The 15,199-nt window shown below is 39.5% G+C and overlaps 2 protein-coding genes across 4 annotated transcripts; both read right to left on the bottom strand.

Annotated features, from left to right (window-relative positions):
- Positions 1–403: 403 nt before the first annotated feature.
- On the bottom strand, positions 404–3,529 carry sft2d2a (SFT2 domain containing 2a). Of its 3 annotated transcripts, XM_039606864.1 has the most exons (9): positions 3,448–3,529; positions 3,227–3,380; positions 3,048–3,137; positions 2,723–2,808; positions 2,539–2,620; positions 1,119–1,154; positions 955–1,013; positions 846–875; positions 404–742 (listed from the first exon to the last, which is right to left on the bottom strand). In XM_039606864.1, exons 2-9 carry the CDS (start codon positions 3,290–3,292, stop codon positions 703–705), a joined length of 489 nt encoding a protein of 162 aa, XP_039462798.1. In that variant the 5' UTR covers positions 3,293–3,380; positions 3,448–3,529; the 3' UTR covers positions 404–702. The 3 variants fall into 3 exon arrangements, with proteins under 3 accessions (XP_039462798.1, XP_031609700.1, XP_031609701.1); XM_031753840.2 differs by lacking the exon at positions 3,448–3,529 and having other exon boundaries at positions 3,227–3,441; XM_031753841.2 differs by lacking the exons at positions 1,119–1,154; positions 3,448–3,529 and having other exon boundaries at positions 3,227–3,441.
- A 2,522-nt stretch (positions 3,530–6,051) lies between these two features.
- On the bottom strand, positions 6,052–12,433 carry tmem45a (transmembrane protein 45a). Its single transcript, XM_031753574.2, has 6 exons — positions 12,189–12,433; positions 9,733–9,943; positions 9,387–9,599; positions 8,342–8,526; positions 8,115–8,257; positions 6,052–6,992 (listed from the first exon to the last, which is right to left on the bottom strand). Exons 2-6 carry the CDS (start codon positions 9,926–9,928, stop codon positions 6,896–6,898), a joined length of 834 nt encoding a protein of 277 aa, XP_031609434.1. The 5' UTR covers positions 9,929–9,943; positions 12,189–12,433; the 3' UTR covers positions 6,052–6,895.
- Between the last annotated feature and the right edge of the window lie 2,766 nt (positions 12,434–15,199).

The raw sequence follows: 15,199 nt of genomic DNA, 5'->3' as shown, positions 1-15,199 counted from the left end.
GAAACAAAATAATAAGAAAAAGTCCTAAAAGGTCCACAAATAGATAAGTGCTTTGGGTTTTAATGTGAAACAGATTTTCTGACAGTTTATTTTTGAAAATAGAAACAAGAACCAAAAATATAAACTTGTACTAAATGAGAGATAATTCCAGATAACTAAAAATTCACCATTAAAAAAAATGCATTTTGCATATTATAATATTAACAGGACCAACAATCTAACACACCTGCATTAAGAAAAAGTTCTGTTCATACCCTTGTGTAGTATCGTGATGACATAAGTACTGATTAACTATTTGAGCTTCATATTCAAATACCAACACAATTTAAGATCATAAGAACTTTTAATAAAAATAGATTTTGTCTCTGAGCAAGATGAAAAACAAAACCAACAACAATAAATGTAAAAAGTTTAAAATTTTGATTTATTACAGATATTTACAAATATTACAAACAAAGTCTACAATCATCATAAACTGGTTAAATTTGAGTGCTCACCAAAAATTAATCAGATCAATCAATGAAGCACAACTGAGAAAAATAAATAGAAAATTTGCTTCTTTTTCACCTATAAACAGATGCCTGAGCAGCAGGAAGGGTCAGAGACTCTCTAAGGGAGCCAATTTTAGGAACTTCAGTAAGAGACCTGCCCCATTCTTCAACACTTCATCCAAGCTGAACCTTCACCCCAAACACACACGGCCTATTTGATGAACATGGCCAGCATCCTCATGATTGCTTCCCTGGAAGGTAAAGAACATAAACCAGACATTTAGGCTTTGAAAACCACTTTTTTTCTAAATATTTACATAGAAGATTTGAATAAATGGAGCAAAATCTACAAACCTCACACATGGGATGTATGACAAGCTGTACCTGAAAACACACACATTTTATGTAACCAAAAAAAATTTAAGACTGAAAAAAATTAATTAAATATGAAGTAGAGACTCACCAGGTAAATGACAAGACTTGCAAGATAACAAACAACAAAGCAAGTCCAAAGTTCTTCCACTGTGAGAAAAAGACAGATATTGAGATCAAACGCTGAAATTTATTCCAGCAAATACACAGATCAAGTTAGAAGTGATCATAAGTATTTTTTGGAGGCTCACTCACCCAGAAAGCCGCACAGAGAGTCAGAACAAGGCAAGTCTAAAGCAATGACAGACAGACTTTTAGCTTTAATTTGAAGGGTTTTAACAAAAGTCTGCGCAAACTGTTTTTGAAGTACAGCCATTTTTGTACACAGCCCCTCATTTTCAGGCTTTCACATTAACTGGACGAACTAACATAGTTGTAAATATAAGGATTGTTTAATACGGTGATAAAAATCCTTGACTGCTTAAAGTCTAGAAACCATGGATATTACCAAATGTCTTGCTCTGCTAGACCTTTACTGCTGCTGCCTTTATCTACTCCTAGTTTGTGAGTCTTTCTGCATTCAGTTATATAGTTTATAACTGAAAAGCATGCTCTATTGGTTTTTTCATTTCTTTGCCTGAGAAACTGTTGGGTTAGTGTGCAGTTTGCTTTCGGTCCATTTGCACTGTGAAGTGCAGTCTGGTCAGTTTATACCCATGTACACTTCACAGGTCATCCCGCAACTTCTATCAACAGTCACATGATCAATAAACACCAGTAACCAAGTTGCACTAGCAGCCATACATGCCCATGCAATAACATTGCCTCCATCATGTTTCACAGATGATGTGGTTCACTTCAAATCATGAGCAGTTTCTCTCCTTCTTTTCCTTTCCATTCATTCTGGTAGAAGGTCATCCTGGTTTCGTCTGTCTTATATTTTCTGTGGTCTTCTTTTAGGCTTTTTGGTTTTGCTGAGTGACTCAGTGCATTCCTTTTTTTTATGACTCTACCAGTTTGCTCATTTGGCTATTCCTATAGTTTTTGGTTTCTATCTGATGTTTTGTTTCAGCCCAGTGATGACCTCCCTCACTTGCACTAACATCTCTTAGGGCCTGTTAGTTAACTATAATACCCTTGCTTCCAGTTGTATATGCCAGAACTGCAAAGTATGATGCTTGGGCATGACGTAGGTAGGTGACATGGCCATGCTCATAACCACATTAAAGCTGAGAAAATCTTCCGATCTACAACACAGGTGTCAAATTAGTGTCTGATTTAATTATTTACCTACATGCAGTTTAAATATTTGCACACTGAGCCTTGCACTGAAAGAAAGAGGGTGGTAACCTAATTGCACCTGCTGTGGGACATTCTGAGAGCAAATCTTCCATCACAACAAATCTTGTAGTTTTAAAGAGATACGTATGCACATCAGCGTCTGATTTTTGTCAGTCCATCCACAACCAAGTTTTCTGAACTCTAGCTTGGTGTTGTCATGCAATCCTCTAAGCAGAAAGCTGTGTTATGCAATCCTTTCACCTTTAACCAGCTCTTGAACTCTTAAAGAAAACAGATTTTTTGCAATGAATCTAAATTTACTGAACTCAGTCCTCTCATGTTTGTGTAACATGTTCTGTCTTTTGGGGGTTGATATATTTTTTTTTGCACTTACCAACATAATTGTAGTAGCCAGCGCTCTTGTTTTGTCACACATCCTTTTCAGCTGCTTCATTGGGCCCATCAAAAACATTGTGCTATCGGACACAGTGAAATGTGCAAGAAAGAAAAGCATATATTAAGTGTGTAAAACATGCAAAATAAACTTCCCATTTCAAGGAATTTTTTCCATCACTAACCTGCACAGAGCACATATGTTGCCAAACGTGTAAAAGACAATAAAGAGAGTGATCCCAATCTTGGGGAGGAAGAGCGCACACACTCCCTGCAAGACACGTGAATGCAGGTGGATCACACGTCATGTTTTATAAGCCTCACTTTAAGGAGGGACTAGGCAGTGTCGCCAAATGAATGAGCATCACATCTTCAGCATTCCTCAGAGCAAGAAGAACCAGTAGGGCAACACCAGCTTTCTCTGAGCTCTTCCTCGTTGTGGAGAGCGACTGAATATTGTCGTAGAAAAAAAAAAAAAACAAAAACCCCCCACAGAAATTAAATTCTTACCAGAACTGTGCATGCGGCTCCCACCACGAAGCAGGCGATGAATCCCTTTATACGTGTGCCCCAGCCTAAAGTCGAAGCTTGGTTCACTTGCTGCATTAGTAGAGATTGAATAAACGATCGATTAATGATCCAGCTGAGATTAATAGCCACAAGAGTGAAAGATGGGATTAGGGCTTTACCTGTATAATGTTCCGGTCATTTCTGCGCGCCTCCTCACCGCTCAGAACCGACTTTAATTTATCCATGCCCGAGGACCCTTAAAATTCGGCTTAATTGGTGAAGAATTCTAGTTGTTTCCTGAACTGAGAGGAACTTTGCCGGGTCTTCTCAGATCTGTGTGAATGGACAACAGCGTCACTCGCCAGCAGAGGGAGAGCCGAAAGAGCTGCCAGTACCTTACCTGGCCAGGTGGGTCACTTCATCTTAGTCACACCTGAACCGGAACAGCAGCAAAGACGTCTCACTCTGATCTTTTTTTCCAGACGTGACTCAGTGTTAGAAACATTTAAACGCACCACCCAGTACAGCCATGAGTGAACAAGATGGTCCAGATACCACTTTTACTTATTTTTTCTGAGATATTAAGTTTTCGGTTAAAAGCATCACTGTAAAAATAACTATACAAGTTAAATAATTGTTTTGATTCCCCGTAATATCCCGCAAAGTGGTTTGGTCCATCGTATATAATTCGCTAGCTCCTTTACTTTGTAAAGCTGGGCTTAAAACAATTTATCTACTAGTTAGTGGTAGAAATAAGTTGTTACACCTCTCTTGCATTTCTGAATGAATTGATAGAAGTACTCAAATAAAGCGCCTTTTGGGTTGTTCTTAGTATTTTAACACACCTAACTGCTTATCATACCTCCATTAAATGTGCAAAGACTGTCACACAGAGGCTCAATTTTTTAATCTTGTCAAAATAGAACATCTTCGTTTATCCCTCTCGTCAACAGATGTTTTGTGTTGTCCTGCCCTGACAAAAATAAATCTGCACAAGCAGTTTACTAGGACTGATCATTTGGTATTAATGTGATTGTGTACTAAAAATCACGGGTTCTCAGGCATTTTAGGGCTAGTAGTAGTAGTCTTAGTATTTGAACTATTAGACACTACTGAAACTTTAATCCTGGAAGTTTTCAACCCACACAGCTCAGACAGGGGAAACTTTATGTTCTATAATCGTATCAACAAGAGAATGGGCCTGAGAGCAAAGGACACAGTAACTTCCCTTTATTGGTAGAAACCACATCCTTTGCCGTCACCTTCATAATAATTTGTCGCAAATTAATTGATAATTTCAACGACCCTGTCTGAGAGCCACTGATAGATGGTGGTGATTATGGATACATGAATAAAGAGAACCAACTTTAAAACATATAAAAAGGTAAAATTCGATCATAGAGGCTACCATAAATTCTGTATTGAGTAGCACATTGTAAACGCTTACATACTAGCTATAATGTTATGCAAGGTGTGAAGGACACGATCATTTAACACGATCATCCCCCAACAACTGATCGGAAAGCTGAGCCTGTTGGGCCTGAACTCCTCCCTCTGCAACTGGATCCTGGACTTTCTGACCGGAAGGCCTCAGTCAGTACAGATCGGGAACTGCACCTCCAGCACCACCACACTGAGCACTGGGGCCCCACAAGGCTGTGTGCTCAGTCCTCTGCTGTTCACACTGCTGACTCATGACTGTGTGGCAACACACAGTTCAAACCACGTCATTAAGTTCGCTGATGACACGACCGTGGTGGGTCTCATTAGCAAGAACGACGAGTCAGCGTACAGAGAGGAAGTGCAGAGGCTATCGGACTGGTGTAAAGACAACAACCTGTCTCTGAATGTTGACAAGACAAAAGAGATGGTTGTTGACTTTAGGAGGACACGAGGTGACCATTCACCGCTGAGCATCAACGGCTCCTCTGTGGAGATCGTCGACAGCACCAAGTTCCTGGGCGTCCACCTGGAGAAAGACCTCGGATGGTCCCTCAACACCAGCTTCCTGCACAAGAAAGCCCAACAGCGTCTCTTCTTTCTGAGAAGACTGAGAAAGGCCCAGCTTCCACCACCGATCCTGACCACCTTCTATAGAGGAACTATCGAGAGCATCCTGAGTGGCTGTATCACTGCCTGGTTTGGGAACTGTGCCATATCGGACCGCAAGACCCTACAGCGGATAGTGGGAACAGCAGAGAAGATCATCGGAGTCTCTCTCCCCTCTATTAAGGACATCTACACCACACGCTGCATCCACAAAGCCACCAGCATTGTGGCTGATTGGACACACCCCTCTCACACACTCTTCACACTCCATCTGGAAAAAGGTACCGAAGCATTCGGGCACACACATCCAGACTGTGCAACAGCTTCTTTCCACAAGCCATCCGTCTCCTCAACAAAAAGGGACTGGACTGATAAACAAACACACACACACACACACACACACACACACACACACACACACACACACACACACACACACACACACACACACACACACACACACACACACTCTACCACTCAGCTCAACTCAACTACCTCAAAGCACTGAGACTGGACTTACACATAAACCTGTAAATGCTCTTTTTGCACAATATTTTTATGTTTACTGTTCCTGCACTACCTACATACCAAGTATGTTTACGGTTTCCTTTGCACTACCTACCTACCAAGTATGTTTACGGTTTCCTTTGCACTACTTACCTAGTCAGAATAGTTAGTTTTAGTTAGATAGTTAGTTTTTGTTAATTTATGTTGTAATTTATGTTAGGTCAGTCTGTCCTGTCTCTAGTTAGCTAGTTTAGTGATTTTCTGTTAATTTATGTTGTAAATTTATGTTGCATGTAGCACCTTGGCCCTGGAGGAACGCTGTTTCGCCTCACTGTGTACAAACTGTATATGGCTGAAGTGACAATAAAGCCAACTTGACTTGACTTGACTTGACTTGACTTGAAGGAAACGATAGGAACAATTAAATTAAATAAAACATTTTTTACTGTTTGAACAAATTTATTTTTCTTTTTATAGTTTGACATTTGGTCTGAGTCACTTGCTAACATGAAACAATATAAAATGTACAACAAGTGCTTTCAAGTAATACACATGATGATGCAGTGACATTTTCACCACAAAATAGTACTACTGAATATAAAACTGTGGAAAAAGTTAAGCAAGTCAAAAGTAAAGCATGAAATCCATTAAAAGCTTTTCATTTATATTGTATGTGCAAATTAGTAACAAAGATATGACAGAGTATATGAAAATTATATTGCTGTAAAATAAATAAGAGCAGCTTGTGACTGCATACCTCCACTAAGGTAGGTAATCCCCTCCAAACCTTGCATGAACCTACTCTCTGGATCCAGATTAATTTATATTTTCACAAAAGATGTCATCTCCTTATATTTATTATTAAAACTGTATTTTGTAGCTGTGATGTTGTGAAACATCCAGTCTTGTTCTCTTGCAATGGTAAATGATTCAAAACCTTCTGGATCCAGATGGCAATGCACATATTTTTATAGTTTTTAATATACAGTCACAAATTTTGCCAAGCCACAAGAGTTCCATGCAAATCTGTCCAATAATCCTGCTGAAAAATAAACTGAACAAATCATAAAGCTTCTCTGGTGGAGGTAATAACAAAAGTATGTTTAAAAGGTTGTACAGCTGGTTAATTAAGGCAGAGGTAGAGATGCATTTCTAAGGTGAAGGTTCCATATCCACATCAGTTTCCACATCTGTGTGCCTTGCTTCTTATTCTGCTCCTGGAAATTTGAGCGTTTTATCCCTGATTGTTCTATAATGTTCATGAGCCACAACGAAATGCACAACAGTCTTCCTCACATAAGCTCATCCTCAGACTCTGGATCTCGCTCTCTTGCCTTCAGAAGTCCCATTTCCACTGGAGGAGTCTTCTTCAGTCTGGAGTGAACCGCACTTCAAAAGGAAAAGAACAGCAAACACAAGAATCACACATAATGTAAACTGTGCAGGTCTTCAGGATAAATAAACAAATGTCTATCAGATACAGAAAAATACTGTACATTTCTGTCCCTATAGGTATGCACTCGGGCTAATGATTGGAACTAAAATTAAGTGTATAACTTTTGAAATCCAAAGGTTTTCTTTTGTTTTTGTTTTTTTGTTTTTTTAAATTGATGTGTTACAGTGGTCCCTCACTATATCGCGGTTCCCCTTTTTGCAGCCTCGCCGTTTCGTGGATTTTTTTGGGCACAATTTATTTTATTTTTTTTTAAACAGCACATTGCGTTCTGCGTCCTGATCAGCTGTAGACCATTTTCAATCAATCTCGTGCCGTGTCTTCTATACAGTACAGAATGCGTGCAGCCTGTCAAATTTACATAAATCTTCACTAGCAGAAGACAACAAACAACAGTGTCTACGTCAAAGGATTATAAGGAGCATTAAGTGAAACCAAACAGTCAGATAAGTCAAACTTTACTGAACTCATTTTTCTTGCTTCCTCTACTTCTGTACCATTAATTCATTAATGTTGAATTCTCTTGCAGCTGCTCTATTCACATGTTCTGGACTTGAAAACACGGTTTGATCTTTGGTTTCGTTCTATAATACTGGACTTATTTTTCTACTAAGGTTTGAACTTTTAGAGTGTTTGAACAAGAGAGAAATGTGTCAAAATGTCGATGCCTGTCTGAGAAAAGTGTGTAGTGAGGGGTTTTTACAGCCTTAAAACATCTATAATAATTGTAAAAAATAAAGTTCGCTACTTCACGGATTTCACCGGATTATTTTTATAACGCAACACCTGCGATAAACGAGGGAACACTGTATTTTTAAATCTATTACAAATTTTCTCTCTGGATTTTATGGTGAAATAGTGTCAAAAACCAAATTTGATTAAATATGAATCAGAGGTTTGTTCTCCTTGTATCTGGTTATATCTGCACCTATGGCCAATTTAAAGCTTTATGTGCTAAATAAGACAAAAAAAAAGAAGATGCATTTCCAATTCTTTGAATATATTTAAATCACAATGGGATGTCTTATTGGATTGTCTTTTGTGGAGCAGGTTCTTACCAGCTGACGATGCAATAGAGCACGCTCACTATAAGCATGGCAAAGGCGAGGTGCCAGGAGTAACACATGGTAATGAACATCATATTGTTGGGATCTTTCAAGTCCCACTCGGGGCCGCGTGGCGGGTACAGCACAAAACCAACCTGTGGTTTAGAGGAGATAACATCGGGAGTAATTATAAATCAGCAAACATAAACATCTGCTCATAAAGCCACATTCAGATTTACCTCCCAGAACCAGGTGCCCTGAACCACCGTGAGCGTGCACCGCAGCAGCTCCAGAATGATGTTGCCTCGGTGAAAGATCTCCAGGAAGGCAACGAGAGTCTCTCCAAAGACCGCGTACAGAAGGAGCAGATGCACGTGGACATCCAGCATGCTCCTGCCATGGAGGTGGTAAAGAAAAAGAAATCCTGCAGAGAACAGAGAGCTGGTAATGTAGGTAAATGTGTTTGTCTTGATCAGTTAAATTTCATCTAAACTGCAAATATTTATCCAAAGCCATCGCCACAGATTGTCTTAAATTCAAACAGTGTGAAAATAATTGACTCAAAATGTTGTAAAAAATGCAGGAAGTCCTGTCTGTGCTTGGTTTAAATTAGGCTTAATTAACCCCACAGGGTACACTTAAAATTACCTTTGAATGGAGGGAACTCAATTTGATTAATAATAAATGTATTTATACAAGTTTATTGGAAAATGTACAGACAGGCAACAAGTTGTAAATAAAAACCTGAATAAAAAAAAACAAAAACAAGATCAGAGTATGAAAGTTGGTCTATTGTATGGGAACATATGGCAAAAGCTTCAGTCAGACTGGCCAACTGGCTCATGTTTTAGAAAAGTTACATTTGTATTTCAATTTATGGAAAAGACATCAAGTTAACAGGGTCAGAAATAACAGTCCACAATGCATGTGATTATTGCAATGCTTGGGGATTCGAACCATTTGTAAGTTAATATTTTCAGTGCAAGATGCGATCAGACTGTCAGTGAAAACAGTCCATCTACAGTTACAGCGATGGATAAACGTGGATATAATGGTGCACATTCATAAACCCCTCAATATAAAGGCCAAACAATAATGAAGGATTTTTTTGTGTTTTAGATGTAAAATATCTTCGAGAATAGTATTGTTTGCTCGAGACTTTGGAGGAACCAAGGATTAAACCGATTAACCTATTAGTAAGTGATCTGCTCTGAAGCACTGGCTTGAAATAAAAAGGATATCAAAGGATCTCGAAGACGATGATTACAATTTTATTCTTCTTACCTTCATTAAAGAAAGCAATAGCCAGCATTAACCGATCCAGTGCCAGTGGTGCCGCTTCTGTGGTGTGGATAATCAGAGACACAGTTGCAAAGAGCCCAAAGAACAAGTACATGGTGGCGTGGTGCCAGCTGTGCAGATGGTCCCAGTGTTTCTCTACGAAGTCGTACAACTGAAGCTTCGGTCCACCTGATCCAAACTGTTCTGCCAACATCCCTGAAAGCACCACAGAGGAAACACGCACATCTCCTTAATTAAAGCCCTGATTTGTCTTGGATTTACTCGAGAACAGTCTTGCTAGTTATATCTGATATATGGATGCATTATGAAGCTTTTTGGACACGCTTACCAACAAGGGAGAAAAAGAGTATGACTGAGCTCTCAATGATTTCCAGCCGTCTCTGTGAGGCTCTGCTGGCCAGACGAGTAGAACCGATGCCCTTGTTCCTGCGTGTGGCATGCCAAATCGAGTACTTTACCGTCCACCAAATCCCGGCTACAAGGAAGAAGGTCCCAGGGAGAGCGTGGCCTCTGAAGCTGCCCATGATACCTCTCAACACCTAGAGAAACAGATTAGGTACTTCATGAAATTAAAAGTACATATTACACAAACACTTCTTTCACTACAAACATGTAGTGAAAAAAACAATTTAACCTAATTTCTCATCTGAAGAGTAGACAAGATCTATTTTTAGCACAATAAAAGTGGAATAAGTGGATAAGTTAAAAGGGAAAAAAGTGCAACAGTGCCCATAATTTAGTTAAACAGCATAATCAAACATAATTAGCGTGTGTGTTGGCGACCGTCCACCAGCTGAGCTCAGCAGAAGTGCGTCTAGCTGTGGGAGGAGGCCTGTTAGGAGTGTCACGAGTCGTTTACCTTTACATGCAAAAATAGAAACCCATTTCTTAACATGCACTCCAGAAAGAGCACTTTGTTTGCAAAGACTGCAGCAGTCTCTAACACTGAGTATAGGGTCCTCTTGATAATGACTAAATATCATTAAACCTGCACCGGCTTATGTGGCCTGCTGAAGTCTTTGTCTGGCCAGTTTCTTAACAATTACTTTCACTCACACGATCTCAGTTGGTCATTATCAGAGACTGAATGAAAGACTAATGGGGACCATCATTTACAAAAGGAACACCCTGTTGTATTCAAGAAGACTTGAAACTAGAGCCTGAGCTTATAACCTTTCTGAAAACAGAATCACCACCCCCTGCTGGTTATTAGAAAGAATGCAGGCTCAATAATTTCCCTTTTCAGACGTGTAAACTATGTCTATTGTATCAAGGTAAATTATGTTTCTAGGTCAAGCAAAAAGCTAATGGAAAAAGTTGCAGACTTATCTGAAAATAAAACTCAAAATTAGATATTCTCCTTTTCAAAAGGCAGGAAAAAGCATGAAAAGCAGCCACTACTTAATTATATTGAGAAACATGCCAAAATTAGAAACAATTTACATAATTTACCAAGCTTGATATAGTCCAACATAGTTCATATTATCATTAAAACAAGACTTTGGAACAATTTTAATCATATTAACTTAACATTTAACTTATGTGACCAGAGGTGCTGGAATGGTAAACATAATGGTATTGTCTCTAACTTCTATAAATTCATAATTGAGGCTTCATATTAAATTAAATTAAAGAAAGAAAGGTTTTTAAAGTGTTTGACTGCAGTGCTCTTAGGCAATGACTGCACTTTGTAAAGTGAGAGCAAAGCTGGAGTGGCATGAATAGCAGGCAGAGAATAAGAAAAAGGCACATGGCTGTACTGTCCTTTGTGATGGAGATGACCAGGCAATATTCTGCTCGGCAACAGAGGAAACCTTTGAAGGAGGACACTCAATAGAAACCGATTGAGATGTTAAACCCAGCTCATCTGTGTCCGACAGTCTTTTGGAGGTGCAGCCTCTCCAGACTGAGGAAAACACTCCAGTCTCCATGGCACTCAAGAGCCACTGGAGGGTTCATGAGTGTTTGGCTGATTTAGCCATAAAAACTCCCAGGCTGGTTTTATGGCAACAATGTAAAATAAATACAGTATGCTTTTATTACACCAACATGGTGGGAGTGGTGTAATAAAAGTGTTCGCCACAAGTACAAATATGATTTCTATTCTGTGAATTGGTCAAAAATATGAGCATGAAGAGGTTTTGGTGCATATGTTTGAGGCTGGGATGTCTGGGAGGCAGCTGTCTTCAAAGGGTGTTCCTGTTTGAGTTTTGCTACTAAAAATATATATTAAAAAACAAACAAAAAAACTTCAGCTGAGCTAATTAGAAGGGGTGCACACTTCAATAAAGCACATTTTTCTGTAAGTTTTTGAGTAAATGTACCATGTTACATACTACCACCGATCTCGTCTCATCCACTGTAAGATTAACAATATTCTAGATCAAGCCAAAGTTAAATATAGACATTACTGAATAACTGGCCTCTGGTTCACATTTTTGAACCTACACTATAACATAGTAGTTATTTTAGCTTCAGGAGATCAAACAGTGCATTGGTTGTGGAAGTTAAGTCGTGAAATCACTCAGCAACATTGTCTAAAGAGCCACCCGAGGTCCTTGTACAGATCAACATGGAGAGGCAAAGATCCAAAATCCATTAATTCTCGAAGGAGAGTTTCCTAATCTTTCCCCCCTTTCTTTCTTTCTGTTCTTTTTATTTTTTATTTTTATGTCCTATAAAAGTATTTATAGCTGGCTCTTGACCTGGCTTTACATTTTGTCTACACATAAGACAGTAGGCTTGAATTTCTTTATTGTGAGAGGAAAAGAGAGGGTCTCTTACCCAAGTTTGTTTTTCTCCGGAGATCAAAAGTTAGTGGAAGTATTCAGACAGAAAAAGGAAAGAAAAATTTAAAGCATCTTCACTTCCCCCCCCAATTGCATAAAATCATTTTTTTTTTCTTTTGGAAAAGAATATGGGTCTCTCTCTTAGCCTAGACACAAGAAGTAAACATCTTCTCCGAGCCGGAATCCCAGCAGGATCCAGACCAGATCCGTTTCACAACCCTTTTTTCCTCCTTTACTCTAAACACTTCGAGCTTTTCCCTTATCAAACCCTCCCATTGGATGACTGCTGTGAGCTTGCGTCACCAGTCTGTGCGGTGATTGGTTGGAGGTAACGTCAATCTCAGGTGTCCACGTGTGCACTTTCACTCCGCCTGCTCGTGCACGGCTCGGTCCCTCCTCGCTCTAGGAAAACCGCTACTTTCCGTCGTGCCAGGGCAGGCCGGGCTGGGCCGGGACAAGACTTCCAGCACGTACACCACAGCTGGAAGACTTCCTCATCCTTCTCAGGCAGGAGGTTTCTTGACCTAGTCTCGTTTTACTCGTTTAATTGTCTCCAAACAGTCCACACAGTTTGAGTTACAACGGAGGGAAAAAAAGAAAGTCGTGAGTGTTCATGAAGCAAACGACTGGCCACGCAGGGGCGTCTCCAAGATTTTTTTTTCAGTGGGGCGACATAGGGGAATACCAGGGGCCTCGAAAGAAAGAAAACTCATTATGCAGAGTTATCAATTATAGTACATAATTATTCATTATATCACTTTAATGTTGTAGCTGGAGCTACCCACTACACTATATGTAGTTAAGGGTAACACATCCAGCTAACCAACAGTTAAGAGAAGCTTTCTATACAAGCACGTGGCCATGCTTTAGTATTACTTGCCCTCTTCATGCTGATGGCTGTGAGTTTTAAATTATATGATGCATTTTTGAACAGTTGTAGGTGCATAACTTTAGGGGAAATAAAGTCATTTTACTAGATGGTTCCTAGGCAACGTGAAGACATAATATTTGGCATATTAGATAAGAAACTTCAGTCAAGTCAAGTCAAGTTGGCTTTATTGTCACTTCAACCATATACAGTTTGTACACAGTGAAGCGAAACAACGTTCCTCCAGGGCCAAGGTGCTACATGCAACATAAATTTACAACATAAATTAACAGAAAATCACTAAACTAGCTAACTAGAGACAGGACAGACTGACCTAACATAAATTACAACATAAATTAACAAAACCTAACTATCTAACTAAAACTAACTATCTAACTAGGTAGGTAGTGCAAAGGAAACAGTAAACATACTTGGTAGGTAGGTAGTGCAAAGGAAACCGTAAACATACTTGGTATGTAGGTAGTGCAGGAACAGTAAACATAAAAATATTGTGCAAAAAGAGCATTTACAGGTTGATGTGTAAGTCCAGTCTCAATGCTTTGAGGTAGTTGAGTTGAGCTGAGTGATAGTGTGTGTGTGTGTGTGTGTGTGTGTGTGTGTGTGTGTGTGTGTGTGTGTGTGTGTGTTTGTTTGTTTATCAGTCCAGTCCCTTTTTGTTGAGGAGACGGATGGCTTGTGGAAAGAAGCTGTTGCACAGTCTGGATGTGTGTGCCCGAATGCTTCGGTACCTTTTTCCAGATGGCAGGAGTGTGAAGAGTGTGTGAGAGGGGTGTGTCCGATCAGCCACAATGCTGGTGGCTTTGCGAATGCAGCGTGTGGTGTAGATGTCCTTAATAGAGGGGAGAGAGACTTTGTGCGTCACATTTGGTTGCTCAGCTATTGATGGTCTAGGAGGACTTGGTGGAAAAAGATAAGAACAAGGGCTTTATTATAGTAAGATACTGGGGTGGCACAGAGCAAGGAGGTCCTGGGTTTGAGTTCGCCATCTGACTGCAGCCTACATATTCTCCCAACCCTGAATTGTATAAATGGAAGAAAATGGATGGATGGACATAATGGAGGACAAGTGGAGTACCATAACCATAGACAGTTTTGAGTTTATGCGCTCCGTCATTTATTTTGGGTTATACTAAACAGATAAGTAAGGTGGATGGAATAAGGAAACAACAAAAGGGATCAAGAGATAAACAAAGAGATACAGAACAGGTGTTTCACTCCAGTGTGTTTTTATTCAAGAGTGCAAAAAAACAACAGTGAAATGGAAACAGTGAACACAGCAGCTGGAAGTTGGTGCTGCTGAGGGTCATAGTGTCTTTTCAGCTTTTTAAGCACAAGGTTGGAAAATGTAATTAAACACATAACCTCCGTGGTGTAAGCATACTGAACCCAACAGCCTTTAACTGTTCTGCAGAGTGCAAAAGGTTTTGTGTCTGTGCACATAAATCTAATAGTAGTTATGAGCATTTGCTGGTTAAATGAACTGCTATAGCAGCATTTTAAAATTGCATTCTAATTTTCATTAACTACAGAGTAATCCTTTATATAACTGCATATTTACATGGGTAAATATATACATAGGCCAGCTCTTTTTAGTTGGACTTTGTGTACATACTGTAAACTTGGAAGTGCAAAACACACGGCACAAGAGAGATGTTTGAAAACGATCGAATAGAAGTCACATGCAAAACAAAAGCTAATTAGGTAAGGCAGGAAGATGGTGCAGATGTACGATAAGATATGACACTGATGCAGGGGAGGAGTTTTGTAACTTAAGAGAAAACATCGTGAATGCAGGCAATAAATAAATGTGCACGCTCACTCCTTCAAAACAGCAGAGCAGAGCTATTGCTATTGGAGCTGTTGGAATTTCTCTACTGGGTAATCAGCACTGACTGAGATACACAAACCACCTTCTGCAGAATATGCAAAAAACCCATACAGACAGGTGACAAAGAAGGAAAATTAACTTCATGCTTCTCAATAAGGTATTGAGCTGCCATGTGCTGGCAGAGCGATTCTAATGCACCTTAGCACTGACTGAAGCCTCTGAAACATACTGAATGGATGAACATCATCTTTCCAAAAGACATTCTCTCATATGGTGTACAGCACTGCTT

The sequence above is a fragment of the Oreochromis aureus genome, linkage group 23 (genome assembly GCF_013358895.1).
Source record: "Oreochromis aureus strain Israel breed Guangdong linkage group 23, ZZ_aureus, whole genome shotgun sequence".
Classification (NCBI taxonomy): domain Eukaryota; kingdom Metazoa; phylum Chordata; class Actinopteri; order Cichliformes; family Cichlidae; genus Oreochromis; species Oreochromis aureus.
Note: the sequence above shows the minus strand (reverse complement) of the source record. Positions and strands in the feature narration are given on the sequence as shown.